Source organism: Perissodus microlepis, chromosome 7, assembly GCF_051167445.1.
Source record: "Perissodus microlepis isolate ML-2025 ecotype Zambia chromosome 7, ASM5116744v1, whole genome shotgun sequence".
NCBI lineage: Eukaryota > Metazoa > Chordata > Actinopteri > Cichliformes > Cichlidae > Perissodus > Perissodus microlepis.
In genome coordinates this window covers 55,295,742-55,310,739 of record NC_140467.1, presented here as the reverse complement: position 1 = coordinate 55,310,739, position 14,998 = coordinate 55,295,742, and the positions used below count along the sequence as shown (strand labels likewise).

At 37.7% G+C, this 14,998-nt stretch overlaps 2 protein-coding genes across 2 annotated transcripts; one reads left to right on the top strand and one right to left on the bottom strand.

Annotated features, from left to right (window-relative positions):
• Positions 1 to 257: 257 nt before the first annotated feature.
• mrps24 (mitochondrial ribosomal protein S24) lies at positions 258 to 5,332 on the bottom strand. The gene is made up of 4 exons (XM_084936095.1): positions 5,082 to 5,332; positions 3,638 to 3,715; positions 2,179 to 2,290; positions 258 to 787 (listed from the first exon to the last, which is right to left on the bottom strand). The coding sequence occupies exons 1-4, from the start codon at positions 5,121 to 5,123 to the stop codon at positions 504 to 506; spliced, it is 516 nt and encodes a 171-aa protein (XP_084792221.1). The 5' UTR covers positions 5,124 to 5,332; the 3' UTR covers positions 258 to 503.
• Positions 5,333 to 5,971: 639 nt separating this feature from the next.
• On the top strand, positions 5,972 to 11,120 carry nudcd3 (NudC domain containing 3). Its single transcript, XM_084936089.1, has 6 exons — positions 5,972 to 6,327; positions 6,689 to 6,996; positions 8,896 to 9,028; positions 9,117 to 9,260; positions 10,104 to 10,292; positions 10,572 to 11,120. The coding sequence occupies exons 1-6, from the start codon at positions 6,130 to 6,132 to the stop codon at positions 10,680 to 10,682; spliced, it is 1,083 nt and encodes a 360-aa protein (XP_084792215.1). The 5' UTR covers positions 5,972 to 6,129; the 3' UTR covers positions 10,683 to 11,120.
• The last annotated feature ends 3,878 nt before the right edge of the window (positions 11,121 to 14,998 follow it).

Below are 14,998 nucleotides of genomic sequence, written 5' to 3'. Positions count from 1 at the left end.
AAAGGTGATCAGATCAACACTCTCCTTTAAAAGGAGAGGTGAATCCAAATCACGACAACAAAATTGCCACACAGCATCCCAGAGCTCTGGATCTTCTTCCGGGGGGGGTTAGAGGTTCAAGTATTTCTTTTGTCACCTGTCTGTAAATCTGCTGATGACACAGTGTTTGATGTGTTTTCACATTTTAAATACTCAATAAATATGTGCAGTTATGTCAATTTCCTTTGCAAACCAGCACTATAAAGTATCTCTTAGAATTCAAGGTTTTGGTCATTTATTTAACTTCAGTAACAAAAATTGATGAGCATTTTGTAGAAAATGCAACAGGTTTCACCAGCTAATTTTATAACAACAGTGATCTCCTCTCTCCTAACTTAAAACCCTTTTGAGGACATAAATAAAACAAATATTTGAAATCTGCTCATTCATTTTTCAAAAATCAAAAAGGTAGAAACTGGTAGCACATCTACTATCTACAGAGAAAATGGTTACGGACAGTTTAATCAGAGGTACTTGTACACAATCTTATCCTGCAGGGTCTGAATCTCTAACTTGACAGGGCATTTGTAAAAGTGTGACAGCAGTGACTCTGTATAGCCAATCAGGAAGTAAAACTTCTGTGGTGGTAACTTCTGTAGCATCACTGCGCACACATTCAGCAAATTGCCACGCCTTTTGATGACAATCTCATTGGCCAGGCACCCGTGGAACGTCCCAAACATGAACCTCCGAATGAAGACATCTTCTACAGTGCGTTCAGCTGCCCCATCCTCTCCTTTGAGGTTACCTATCAGCAAGAGAGAAAAGAAACTGGAGCTGTCATGAAAGATTAAGAGGAATTTGGACTGAATTACACATGATGGACAAAGATGTGCAAACGAAAAGATCACTGCCTCTTCAGCAAAATATTTATTAATAAGGCTCACAGTCACATTAGACAACATAAATCTTATTTTAAGTTTCTTTACCATGTTTAATATTATGTTTAGAGATATAGTTGAAAAGTTTAATATTTATCTTTAGGTCTTAATTTTGCTTAAATTATGCATTTTCTGTAATAAACTGCAAACACCATATGCAGACACTGAAAAGTATCAAAAGACAGAGCAGAGTTTGATGAAGTCTAAAAAGATTATAAAATGAAACCACTAGTTGCTGCTGTCTGGCCGTGGAGAGCACAAACATCATGACTCTATAAATCGTTTCCGACAGAAACAAGTGCACTGACATGCAGCAGATAAAAGCTGTGTGCTCGGCCTCACTTCAATAATCTGAGACACTGAACTGGACCTGTCCTGTTCGTGCTGCAGTTTTGATGAGTGAAATTCTATTATTTTATTGCTCTGTTGTTTAGCATGTGTATGGTAATTAACAGACTAATACGATAAATTCTGGTTCCAAAAAGCCAACTGGGCTGCAAGAAAAATACTAACAGGGAGGCTTCAAAATGCACAGTGTAGAACCAACAGGTGATGTCACAGCGGCTACATCCATTGGTTTGCTTTATAGACCATCAAGTCAAAAAGAGTTTTGATAAGTCAGAAATCAGCTGTCTCTCCAGCGAGTCTCTCATCTCATGGTCAGACAGACCCAAACCTCATAGTTTGAGAACAGTTAGAGATGGTGGTTCTCGTTCTTCTACGGAGCCTAATCAGTTCTCCACTTGCTGAAAATTCTAGTTCAAGCTTCCAGCAAATCTCCACAGAAGAACAAGGACTGCTGATCTCCCCATTGTATCCAACTGCAGGATGAGAGACTAACTGGAGAGCCTCAGCAGTGGATGAAGCACTGGGTCTTGCCAGCTTTTCTCTTTGAAGGTGCTTGATTGCTGTGGTTCTCTTGAACAGATAAAAATATTTAATCAAATGCTAAAATTAGTTTCGACTTGGAAAATGTGTTGGACACACTTTGAAAACATGGAAATGTTTCCCAGTATCAGTGTGTGGATGGCCTGTGCACAACACTTTAAGTCTGTGGCACAGGAGCATTCAAGCTAAAGTGCATAGTTTGGTTGGACTCAGTGATGATTGGTATGTAGTCTGAGAGCTATCCACACCAATGACTGCTTCCATAAAAATCACTGAGTTAACTAATTCATGACCAAATATGTGAGAGGACAGTGTGCATAAAATCAAATGTGCCTAGCGAGAGCATATTCTCAATCTCAGTCATGCTCACTGGTGTGCTGTGACAGCCATCCTTTGCGGTGGCCAATGTGGTGAGGATGATGCGCTTGCTCATAGGTCACAGGTTTGTCTCCTTTCCCTACTCGGATACGAGCGGCTCGATTCTGTAAAAGAGAAAGACAAAAGGGCACCTCTTGGGTATATTTGGAGAAAACACTATCAGACCCATTGAAAGTTAATAATCTATGGCTACGTTTACACTGCAGGCGAAAGCGCATCAAATCCGATTTTTTTGACCCTATGTGACCCATATCCGATCATGGTATGACAGTGTGAACGACACAAATCCGATATTTTCAAATCCAATCTGGGTCACTTTCGTTTGTGGTACTGAATCCGATACATATCCGATGTTTTAGAAAGCGACTGCTGTTTGAACGGTCATGTTGCATTAAATTCGTCTTTTACGTCACTGACACAAGACAGACGCCAATTATCAGCGCTGGAGAAGCGCCTGAGAAGACATCGCGAACGCTTCCTGGCCATCCCGTGTAGATGTCAGTGAAACTGTTGGGAAGACAACGTGAACATTTTATTTGTACTGTATAATCTGCAGATTCTGACAGAAATCTGCAACTATCCTTTGAAGCACCGCTCCTCTCTAAAACAGCAATAGGGATAATTATTAGGTTATTTACATTATTATGTAAATAACAAAATAACTTAAAGCAAAAATTGGGAAACGTAAAGTCCGAAGTCTTTATATTAAGGGCCATCAGTCAAACAATACTGTTTGCTCTGGGTCTAAACAGAGCGCGTTGTGTGTGACGTCTTCTTTTGCGCATGCGGGCCGCTTTGAGCGTTCACACTAGAGCACATTTGCTGTCGCATTTTATTTGTAGTGTGAACAAGCAGACAAAAAAATTGGATTTGATCAAAAAATCGGAATTGAGCATTAAGACCTGCAGTGTGAACGTAGCCTATATCAACCTAACAGCCTTTGTAAACGCAACAAAAAACCTCAAATTACTATTCTTTTTAAATGGTTGTGACCTCTGAACCACTCTGAGTGTGGCTCTTGTAAAGTATCAGAATAATTCAGGTGATACAGCAGCAGGTTTATAAAAAGTCAAATAGGAAATAGGCATTTGGACAGTGTGTATCTTTCACTCTAAATGATTGTATGGGGATGTAAACAAATTTGTTAAAGTATGTTTACGAACACAAAATTAATATATACAAAATACAACACTATTCCCATAAAAGTAAATACTGCCCAGAGAGGGAGCTGCCTCGGGAGAGATATGTGCCCTCCAAGTGCTTTATCATTATGTGTACATCTGCAACAATACTTATTTAGATTTTATTTTATTTTATTTCATCATCCCTGTGTTTAAATCACAATGAGCACAGATGTAACAATATACTGTGTGAAAGTTAAAAAGATAAACACTATGTTAAACAGTTAGTGTTGCTGATACAACAGCCCTGAGACGGTCAAGGCCGCTTACCTTGCAGCACGACACAGTAACATGGAGGCCCCTGCTTCCAGAGAAGCTGCACAATGAGCTGGACCAAGCTAAGGCGCTCTGCAAAACAGGTAATGTGGTGAGAGTGAAAACCGGTGAGTAAATATTGAATTGATGGTCAGAAATCATTTCAAAAGCAAAAAGGTACATCTGGCTTCTCCCTTATTTCCCAATGGGGATGTCAAAGCATGTGGCTCAGCATGTTTGACTTAGCAAAGATAAGCTGGAAGTCCTTGCTGATGCAACACTCCTACTTAGCAGGAAGAGGTGTTGGGCAAGACCATGCTTTGTAAAACACTGAAATGTCTGAAGCAATTGTGCTTGAATTGTAATACCTACTGACCACTCTGGCAGTCATTACATCTGCTAATGCTAGTCTGTGAAACAATCATGCATGCTAGCATTGGACAAATAAGAATACTTACTAAAACTAATAACTTATTACTACAAATAATTATAATCAAGACATGTTTTGGAGAAATATCCGTACAAACATTAATATTTGGATCATGACAGCAAGCTGTGACTGTAGTGAACAGTGTGTTTCAGCGAATTTTATTTTCTTCCTGTGTTAACATGCAGAGGCTGTTTCAGTTGCTTAATAATGTAGCGCAAAATATTTCAAACCAAGTTAAGAAAGGAAAATACAAGGAATGGAGATTTTCAATCAGGCCCTCAGGTCTAACATCAGTGTCTGGTCTCATTAATGCTCTTCTTGATAAATGGGCAATTATTTCCACAGACAGCCTCCCAAGTCTTGTAGGAAGCTGATTTTGCTGCAGAGGTGGAGCAACTCTCCACTAATGCTTATGGATTTAGCGTGGAAGCTCATGGAAGCTCCTGTAGGTGTAATGTGCAGGTGGCAAAACACTTTTGTCCATATAATGCATCTCTGCAACACAGTGCACAGATGTCTTGGACATAGTGTCAGAGATGTCGTATCGTTAAATCACAGCTAGTCTAAACTAGTGGGCTGTCTTGTGAATCATTCCTATTGCAAATTGTTTTAAAGTTGTGTAGTAACGAGTTGTTAAAAGGTATTTGTCGACATCTTAGTTGCCGTTCTTAGTATTCATAATGCAGTTTCAGATATTTTGATAAGACAAAAGGCTGTTATAGATGTTGTCATGTTTGATAATTCAGGTTCGTAGTGCCACAAACAAACACGCTTGGCTTCTGTGGTCATACAACGCAGTAGTAACAAACTGACACAAACGTTTGTTACATGTCTGAAATTTTTGCTATTTCTCACAGGAATTTAGGCAGCCAAGAGCAAGTTAGCTAACCCCTAGCTTAAAAATGTTTATATATATATAAAGTCTTACCAAACGTAGCGCTAAATTAATGGGTGCACGCCGATAGCTACACGGTCAACAAGACTTCATGGAAATTAAGTAAATGTTACGGTTTAAAATGACTTTCTTACCAGCACCCTCACGTTTCCTATGCTGCTCAAGGACGCCGCCATGTTTTATTCAAATAATTAACTCGTGGTAATAAACTACAACACAGCAGTCACTCTGTTTATTACTGTATAAGTAGCCGAAGCTTTTCGAAAGCTCGGTAATAATTATAACACGTAAAAATAACAAAATTAACGTTTCTATACTGAACTTGAGCTGTATACTGGAACTGTTTTTCTCCACAGACAGTTTCCACAAGTTTCCACCGGACAACTATTAACCTGAACCAACCGGAAAGAGGGAAAATAAAAGTTTTAAGATCGTTAAAGATGAGTGATATTTTAGAATCAGAATCAGAATCTTTATTAACATTGTGCTTTAAGAACAACGAAAATTGTATGCAAACACACAGTTTAATTTACAGTTTAATTGCAAAGTTTTTCCTCACAACATGTTCTCGTACGAATTGTTATTTAAAGCAAGTTAAAATTCCTATTTTTAACAGATGCATTTTAAAATATACATTTTGTTACCTAATATGTACTCTTTAGTTTTTCTTCTAATTTAACCATAGTCGTTCTTTTAATTATTAATGATTAATTTGCTTTAAACATTAATATTATTATTGTGTATAATATACATTAGTACAAAAAATTTGTACTAATGTTGCTTAGCCTATCTGTGCTATTAAAAAATAAATACATAAATATAAGTCAAGAACTGAAAAGGGGGGGATCCTAAATGCGTGATTGTTTCAATTTTGTATGTATTAAAAAATAAATAAATACACAAAAACACTACAAATAGCCATAGCTTGTGGGGTTTTTTGTTTGTTTTGTTTTCTTTTGTTTTGATACCCGGTATCCGATATTTGTCAAAGACTGCACACTTATTTTGAAAACGTTGCACCGGAAGTATTTGTATTGTTCTGGAAAGAGAAAAGTAGTTGCTAAGAAGCGTTATCCTACTCGTCCCACTTGTTTCTTGGCAAACTGTCATTATTTTGGTGGGATAAGTATTGGCTTGAATAATTTGAAGACTTGTTGAGAGGAATAAAGATTGAAAGCTGCGATGGCGTCGCCGCTGGAGATGACAGAGATGTACGATAATGCTCTTCTGGGGATCCTGCAGCATGTTGGGAACATTCAGGACTTTCTGCAGGTCTATTTTGGGTTCTTGTACCGCAAGACTGACTTTTATCGCCTGCTGTCGAGTCCCAATGATAAGATGGGTTTCCCTCCAGGTGTGGCAGAGAAGATGGTGCTTAAGGTGAAATTTCTCAACATTTTAACCTGCTAAATGTAAATACCTTGGCAACACACATGACTAAGTGTACAGTTTGTGCACATGCATATTATTTACAATCACGGGTTAAAAATGAAGCTGTTATAATGTTACGTACACTTTTGTGGTCCTCGAGTTTCTTAGACTGCAGTGATTCGTCGATAAATTAACACCTACATAATACAAAATAACTCCTGTGCTTGGTGATAGCCTTGCTGTCTATATGAGCCACAGACCTATAGCAATACATTTGTTATTGCCCTAAGACTGGTGAAGGTTAGATCCTAATCTAGAGTTCTCTGCCTCTCAAATGATGATAAGAGATAACCTTTAAATCTTTCCTCAGACATTTAAGTTATTCGAGAAGCTGGCGGAGCACGACAGAGAGAGAGCAGTGAGCAATCTGAAGAAGAGAGAGGAGACTAGGTATGTTCCTCCTGCAGTTCAGGAGCTGGAGGTTGCCTCTGAGCCTTGTGATGAAACCAAGCAGCAGAGTACAGAGGCGGTGCAGATGGAGAACTCCCCCTCACGTTCTGGGGATGTTTCAGCTCCAGCAGCCTCAGGCACATCCGTCTGCTCTCAGCAGGATAGCAGCAGCAGTCCAGCAATTTGTGAAGATCAGGCAGCTGCAGCCAACTCTAAATCCAAAGCAGGGTGAGTAGCTACAGGCGTTTTTTAACCTTTGAAGCATCTGTTGTTTTAAATATGGTCCAACATAAACATTACTCTGCACATTACAGTGTTTCAGTAAATGCACTTGTCAAGGTCAATTTTAGGCCTTAAAATGACTTTGTGACGGGATGCAGACTTTCGTGAAGGTTAGTTGCAGGTTCTGTTGCAGGGCTAATGCAGAGAGATAGACAACCACTGCACTAACATTCACACCTAAAGGAAATTTAGAATCACTAGTTAACCTAACCCTGCCCCTGTCTCTGGGCTGTGGGAGCAATCCAGAGTACCTGGAGAGAACCCAGGCAGAAACAAGGAGAACATGGAAAATATTTATATTTATAAACTAAGACAGAAAATGTTCACTGCTAACCAACTTAGTTCTGCTGTACTTTGCTGTACTATATTGCCAGAAGTATTCACTCACCCATCTAAATAATTGAATTCAGGTACTCCAATCACTTCCATGGCGACCAGTGTATAAAGTCAAGCACCTATGCATGCAGACTGCTTCTACAAACATTTAGGAGCTCAGTGAATTCCAGCATGTTCAACAAGTCCAGTTGTGAATTTTCATCGCTACTAAATATTCCACAGTCAACTGTTAGTGATATTATAACAAAGTGGAAGCAATTGGAAATGACAGTAACTCAGCCACAAAGTGGTAGGCCATGTAAAATCACAGGAACAGGGATCAGCAGATGCTGAGGTGCATAGTGTGCTGAGGTGGAGTCAATCGCTGCAGAACTCGAAACTTTACATGACCTTCAGTTTAGCTCAAGAACAGTGCATAAACACATTCCTAAATCTTGTGTTGTAGCTGCAAAGGATGGACCAATATCATACCAATATCATACTTATACATATGAAGGGTGACAAGTGAATATTTCTGGAAATATAATGTATAACCACTCTGCACTGTGTGCGAGCAATGCTATGTGCAGACTAAAGTGCCTCAAATTTCAGCAATTTTGAAAAAGACAGAGGAGAAGGAATACGTGCCTCAATATTGGATGAAGTGATGTGTATAGGATATGGAATGGACAACTGTGTGATGTACTATATGAAAACAGTGAGATGGGAAAACAGAAAAAATATGTGTGAACTCTCCATTGTATTTGGAAAGTTTAGTGACTACATGTACTAGACTTGAGGCCTAGCAGAAAGCCATTGGCCGCAGCTTCCTGTGTAGCCACAAGACTACAAAATATTTTAACTCCTCCATTTGTGGCAGCAACTTGTACACAACCTGTAGGGGCTACTCTACCCTTTTCTAGTCAAGGGCTGTGGCCTTGGACTTCAAGTTGCTAAATTTCATCCCATCCACTTCATACTTGGACTGGAAGCTGGTTCATTGCGACCTTAAGGTCATCTTGATGAAATCAACAGAAAGACAGCTTTCAAAAGAAGCAGAAGTAGAACCAGACACCTGGCTCTGCTGCAGTATTGTTGAGTTCTCACAATAACAGTGTAATGTCAAGTCTTGTAATCAGGAAGCACATATCCCATCAACAAGTGACACTGGATTTCAGCCTCTGCTTCACTCTTAGGTGGAATCTTCCTGTGAAATTATAGTTTGAAGGTGTTTATTTTTTGTTTGTTTTGTTTTGTTTTCGGGGAGACAACAAAACTAAAATTGCTATTTTGGATTTGTTAGACTTGTATTAAATTTATTAAATTAAATTTTGTATGGGTGTGCAGGGTTTCCACCAGCTTAACAGTGGTTCTTACTTAACTCTGGTAGCTTCAGAACATTTTAAATAATGAGGCTTTGCACTAACGAATTATTTCTAATTTGATTCTGAAATGGCTCATGCATTTCAAAATGTAGCGTCAGTATTTAAGACGTTTATATAAAAATTGAATTTGAATTTTGTGTTTCAGAAGTCAAGAAAACTTCCAGTCCAATCCCGACAGTTACAATGGGGCAGTGAGGGAAAATTACAGCTGGTCTCAGGATTACATGGATGTGGAGGTCCGCGTGTTTGTGCCCAAGACGGTTGTTAAAGGCAGACAGGTGAATGCAGGTCTATTTAACTATGTGAGACACCAGTGATACTTTTTTATAACACTTTACTTATTGTAACTGTGTTCACGGCCCACAGGTCAGTGTTAGTCTGCAAACAAGTGGCGTGAGAGTATGTGTGAGGGATGGAGCCGAAGAGAAGACACTGATGGAGGGTGAATTCACTTACAAGATCAACACTGAAAACTCTCTGTGGAGTCTGGAACCTGGACACTGTGTGGTTGTGAGTACACATAAGCATTATCTAATTTTTGTAATAACAACAAGAACACTCCTGAAGAAAATGTGGCAATGAGTGCACCTTCTGCTATTTGAGTTATCAGAATATGAACTAACAAGAGGGATTAACACCTATCAGGAGCTAACATCTGGTTTTATGGTAGTAAAAAGAAGAAAGAAGGTCACTGGCACTGGCTTGACTGGCCTGACTACTGGCTCATAAGAGGTTGTCATAGCTGTTCCAGACCCAGAACTTGCTTCAAAGCTGATCAGCGAAATCTTAAAATCAATTGTAAAACATGAAGCCAAGCCAGGAGAGAGGAGGCGAGAGTGGCGAAGAAGGAGTTGCACTAATGTAGTATGGAGAAATTAAAGATTGACTTTTCCATTTCAGAGTTTGAAAGCTCTGATTTAATTTGGAAAATTCAATTCTCTATGAATAAAAAGTAAAACAGAAGCTACAGTCCAACCTTTCTGTACAGCGAAGGTGACAAGGGCTGTAGATGATGAATAATGTGGTGATCGAAGACAAAAATCTAATTTTGTTCATGTTAATGACTATTAAATTACTTATCTTTGTGTAAGATATTGTTCTTTCCCTGTGGGGATATTAAGTTAATGTCATGTACAGGAACACTAGACTCTACAGAGACTCTGCATTGCATAATGAGATGTTTTCATTTAATGTTTAGTTTAGAAAGAGTTAATGCTCTCTAGTGCTTGGAATAACAGGATAAGTGTAAAAATGAGTTCTGCTCTCAAAAAAGTAATTTTATCAAAAGCCAGTGTTGGCTTTTCAAAGATTGTCTAACATATTTGAATTGAACATCCTGTCTCTGAATTACAGTTGTCACTGAACAAGACATCAGAGGTTTGGTGGAATGCGGTGCTCAAAGGCGAAAAGGAGATTGATATAAACCAAATTAACCGTGAGCGTTCCATGGCAACAGTGGATGAGGAGGAGCATGCTGTTCTGGACAGGCTCACATTTGACTACCACCAGAAGCTGCAGGGAAAGCCACAAAGTCATGAATTGGTAAGGAGCAAATTAAAAAATAACACAAACTATTCATTACACACACACAGGCTATATCTATATTATCTATATCTATATTATTTCTGTAAAATAAAAACGTTTATCTTATAAATCGGCTTAAATGATATTCAGTTATTGAGTCAAGTCCTTAAAACCTATTCTGACAAATATAGTTGGAAGTCACTGCTGTAGTGCACCTGGATTGTGTGTGAATTGTGAGGATGTTTGTTAGCATGAAAGATACATACATAACATATCTGTGTCCATGTTTCTTTGCAGAAAGTGCATGAGATGCTGAAGAAGGGATGGGATGCTGAAGGGTCACCTTTCAAAGGGCAGGACTTTGACCCATCTATGTTTGACATCCCACCGAGTGCCGTGCAGTTCTGACATGCCACAAAACCTCAGCCAAACATGAACTGAAGCATCTCCATTTAAAGAGCTCATGGCAGCAGAGGCAACACTTATTAACACCTTTGAAATGCTGGAATGATGGAAGTTTGTCCCTAATAAAAGAAGCTGCAAATTTTGCAAATTTGTTGAGATTGGTGGGAAGGGAATATTTCCATATTCTGACAGGGATGAGTCATTAAATTGAAGCTGATATGTACTATTGTACACTGTTTGACTCTTGATTCAACTCTGCAGTGCCTATGTGTTATCTGCCCTACTGATTCTGTTTTTATTTCAAACTGTGATGATTACCTGCTGGTTTGCTGGTTTGGCTTCCTTGCTCTGCTGTTAATGACTACACAAAACAAAAAAAAAAACAAGAATAAAAAAAACATCTAACAATTTACAAATAAATATGAGAAAGGGTTTTCTGAACTCCTTGAGTCCACGCCACTCTTTGGACAAGATAATTTTTTTTTTTATATATACAGTACACATCAAAATCATACAGTGTTGTTAAAATACATCATACGTTTTACAGTTTTATTACATTTTACTTACATATGTGAAAGCATAATCATAACTATTATAATCTTTAAAATAAATGTCAAATAAAATCAGACAGCTTCATTTAAACTTAACTTATTTAAATGATTTAACTACTACTTCAGTAGGTAGGAGTGCCTTGGATTTTAAACCCTGATGGTGGTGATGAAGATGGAGGCTTGGCTGAAACTCTGAGCAACGTGGGAGATGTGGAGAAGGTGGATTGTGCAAAGGAGTCTGAAAGGGACAGTGAGCAGTGAGAGTTAAAATAAGTGGCATGGAGGCTGATTGGTTTAAAGATGGCGGCAGAAAGACGATTGGACTAGAACAATGACATCAGCATTGAGTTTTACAGCATGGGGAAAGTGGAAGTGTTGAAAAGCATAGACTAGCAGACAGTGTGATTACAGATGTATTGAATGTGCACATTAAGCTTAGGAATGCATTACTTTAACTTGAGGCTAAAAGGTTCATAGGCTCATAATAACATTTACAGATATTAAGGCATTTTATCTTACTGATGTTTCAGTTTTCTGAAATTACTGACCAGTGATAACCTGAGATAGCTAACGTTAATACATGACTTCAACTGATATCTACAGTACCTGCAACGTAGACATCAACTGTGTGATGCTATCATGTCAACATGGACTAAAATCTCTGAGGATTGCTTCCAGCATGTTCAGTCTATGATGAAGAGTTAAGGCTGCTCTCCAGGCAAAATGTGGTCCAAACTGGTACTAGCACACTGCATCTGTAAAGTATACTAATGTTGTGGCTAGCTTCAGCTGGAGGTGATTTTACCTAATCTGTACAATACTGTGCAGCAAAAGTCTTAAGCCACCCCTTATTTCTGTATATTTTTATAGAACGATGGGAAATAGCTGCAGCAATTTATTGAAATGAGCAAACATATGTGGATATATATTAAATAGGGGGAAAAACTGAGTTTTTAGAATTCTGATGTGCTTGAAAGTCAATATTTAGTATGATCAACTTTATTTTTCAATTCTCTCTGCATGGCACATCAAAATCTGACAGTACTTTTCTGTGTTCAAAATTCTATTAATTTTGACAAAATCCCCAACACCACCGGTTGATATGAAGCCCAAAAAGGCTGAAAGAGTCTCCACTGTGTTATACAGAGTACTCAGTGTTATACCTCTCTCCTGACCTTCATACATAATCTGTATGTATTATTGTTAGGTCTGCTCTGAGCACCTTGAGGCAACTGTTGTTGTGATTTGGCACTGTATAAATAAAATTAAAATTTAATTGAATAATAATTCAGATTCATTACTCAATGAGACCTATTACAACTGATTTTCAGTCCAGTTCTTGTGTAATATCAGATATGCAATAGCTCAGCCTCTACTCCCCATTTCCCTTTCTTAAAAATTGCTCTTTGATAGCAGCCCTTCCATTGAAACCATTTCTAATAAGACTTCAGTAAACAGCAGATGGATTAGCAGAAGTGCCAGAAGGATCTAAAATGTCCTGTGTCTGGTCAATGCTGTAATCTTTCCTATTTATTAATGTTATGACTTAAAGGTATTGTCCATCTGCTGCGTCCTTTTCTCCTATAATTTTTTTTAAAGAGACATTGCACACCACATCAACATATGCAAGGGTTTAGGCTAATCACACTCTGGGAATCATCTTGTTGGTGCAAAAATACTATTGTATGCCATATCAATCTGTTATTGTTGCTATGTTTTTGTATATTCAACTAAAGAAATTGCAACAAATTATGTGTTTTGTGACAAGCTGCTGTATAAACCCCAAAGACACAGTTTAGAATGGATTCTTTGCAACTTTTGGTCCATTCTTTCAGTTATGTGTCTTTTTAACTAAGAATGATCCATAGGTCAGTGTTAAGTGGCTTAACAAACAAAATAGAATTTTTCTAAAGATTTCTCGTTAGCACTTTAAATAATTACAAGTAAACCTGTCTCCTTGGAAGTGTGGGTTAGGATTAGTGAGGAGTGGCTTAAGACTTTTGCAGAGTACTATACAGTAATGTTTTCCACATTGATTTGTACTGTAATGTATTCTACTATTATTAATGCATCATTCATCAATGATAACATGTTAGAAAACTTTTAACTGTAACAACTTACAATATATTCTATATATACAGAATATAATATATACTGATATATATTTTGTAACAAATGTATTAAAGTGTTTTTATTAAATCTCAATAGTAATAAGCTGATAAAAGTGTGAATTTTATTAATAATTTCATTTATGTTAATTATTTGTAAAACTTATTTATGTGCTTATGTCATGGGTATGGGTCTTGAGCCAGTGCTTTATGTTTAGAGTGTTGAATCTTGTAAATTATTCATTGTTTTGAGTTCTCTGTTTGTCAGGCTTCCTGTTTTATTTTGAGAGTCCCTCATCTCTTGTGCATTTGGTTCACTTTGCTTCCCTTGCCTCCTTATGTCTGATTTGTTCCTGCTGTGTTCCCCAGATGTCTCCACTCTCCTAATCTTCCTCTTGTGTATATATTGGTCGTGTCCAAATTCATGGGCTGCATCCTCCTGAGGCCGCATTTGTAGACCGATTACGTCACAGCGACGCGCCGAAGGCAGTCCAAATTCGTAGACTCCGACAAATGCAGCCGACAAATGTTTTTCAGTGTTTTATTTGTTCGTGAGTCAATCGGTTTGGCTGAGATTAAAGTTATTAGATTAGATTAGATAAAATAAAACTTTATTAATCCCCCGGGTGGGTTCCTCCTTGGTTTTTACACAGCTAAATAAACATCAAACAGAAAACTGATTAAAAAGAAGTATGAGACGGTCGAGAATTTACGCCAGTGTCCTGTTATATTTTAGATAGCAAGGAGCAGACGGCCGAGTTTATTAACATCCACCGAGACAGCGGTGACGCTAATCAGAAGGCTAGACCGTCCAATTTCCCCAGCCGTTTACTTCCGGCCTACCCAACCTTCTGAGGACCCGGCCCACGTACACCGCGAAGGCTGGGTCCTCAGGAGGATGCAGCCCATGAATTTGGACACGACCATTGTCTCAGTCTTCCCTTGTCTCCTGCTCCTCTACTCTCATGGTTCTAAGGTTCCATGTTCCCAGTTCCTGGTTCCCACTGTTTCTCAGTTTAGGTTTTCTGTTTTAGTTCCTTGTTACATTTTCTTACATTTTCTTATTTTTGTGTTATTAGATGATCTTAATAAGCCTTTATGAATATGGATAAAGGGATTAACAATGCCTATCCCAATGCAAACTCATATATAAGAATGCTACTATAGGTTAATCAATCAATTATTGAGGCTTTATTTACTAGTAATGTATTAATAAAACATTATTAAGCAATTTTGAGTGATATTTCTGTTTCAATAAAGTGTTAAATAATGGACTTAATTGGTAGCAAGCTATAATTTATGCATGAATACATTCTTTGAACCTTGCATTAATAATGATTTAATCAATCATTTTTTTTTATTTAACACCAATTAATAAAGAAAACTATCTATCTATCTATCTATCTATATATATATATATATATATATATATATGTATATATATGTATATATATATATATATAGATAGATAGATAGATAGATAGATAGATAGATAGATAGATACACACACACATTGGTGAAAACAATGGTCCATTGCATACATTTTTCCATAAATAGCAAAACAGAAAACATTAAAAATTATAATAAAGAGGTCATAATTACAGTCCTTCCCTTCTAAAGCATGTCTAATTAAAAACTGTTGATGTATGTAAATCAAACA

What these genes read in the sequence shown, in the direction of transcription:
- mrps24 (XM_084936095.1), bottom strand. Translation starts at nt 5,123, where the DNA reads ATGGCGGCGTCCTTGAGCAGCATAGGAAACGTGAGGGTGCTG. An exon ending in TAGGAAACGTGAGGGTGCTG is followed by an intron (nt 3,716 to 5,081) that starts GTAAGAAAGTCA and finishes CCTGTTTTGCAG; the next exon opens with AGCGCCTTAGCTTGGTCCAG. An exon ending in ATGGCTGTCACAGCACACCA is followed by an intron (nt 788 to 2,178) that starts GTGAGCATGACT and finishes TCTTGCTGATAG; the next exon opens with GTAACCTCAAAGGAGAGGAT.
- nudcd3 (XM_084936089.1), top strand. Translation starts at nt 6,130, where the DNA reads ATGGCGTCGCCGCTGGAGATGACAGAGATGTACGATAATGCTCTTCTG. An exon ending in AACTCTAAATCCAAAGCAGG is followed by an intron (nt 6,997 to 8,895) that starts GTGAGTAGCTAC and finishes TTTGTGTTTCAG; the next exon opens with AAGTCAAGAAAACTTCCAGT. An exon ending in CGGTTGTTAAAGGCAGACAG is followed by an intron (nt 9,029 to 9,116) that starts GTGAATGCAGGT and finishes CACGGCCCACAG; the next exon opens with GTCAGTGTTAGTCTGCAAAC.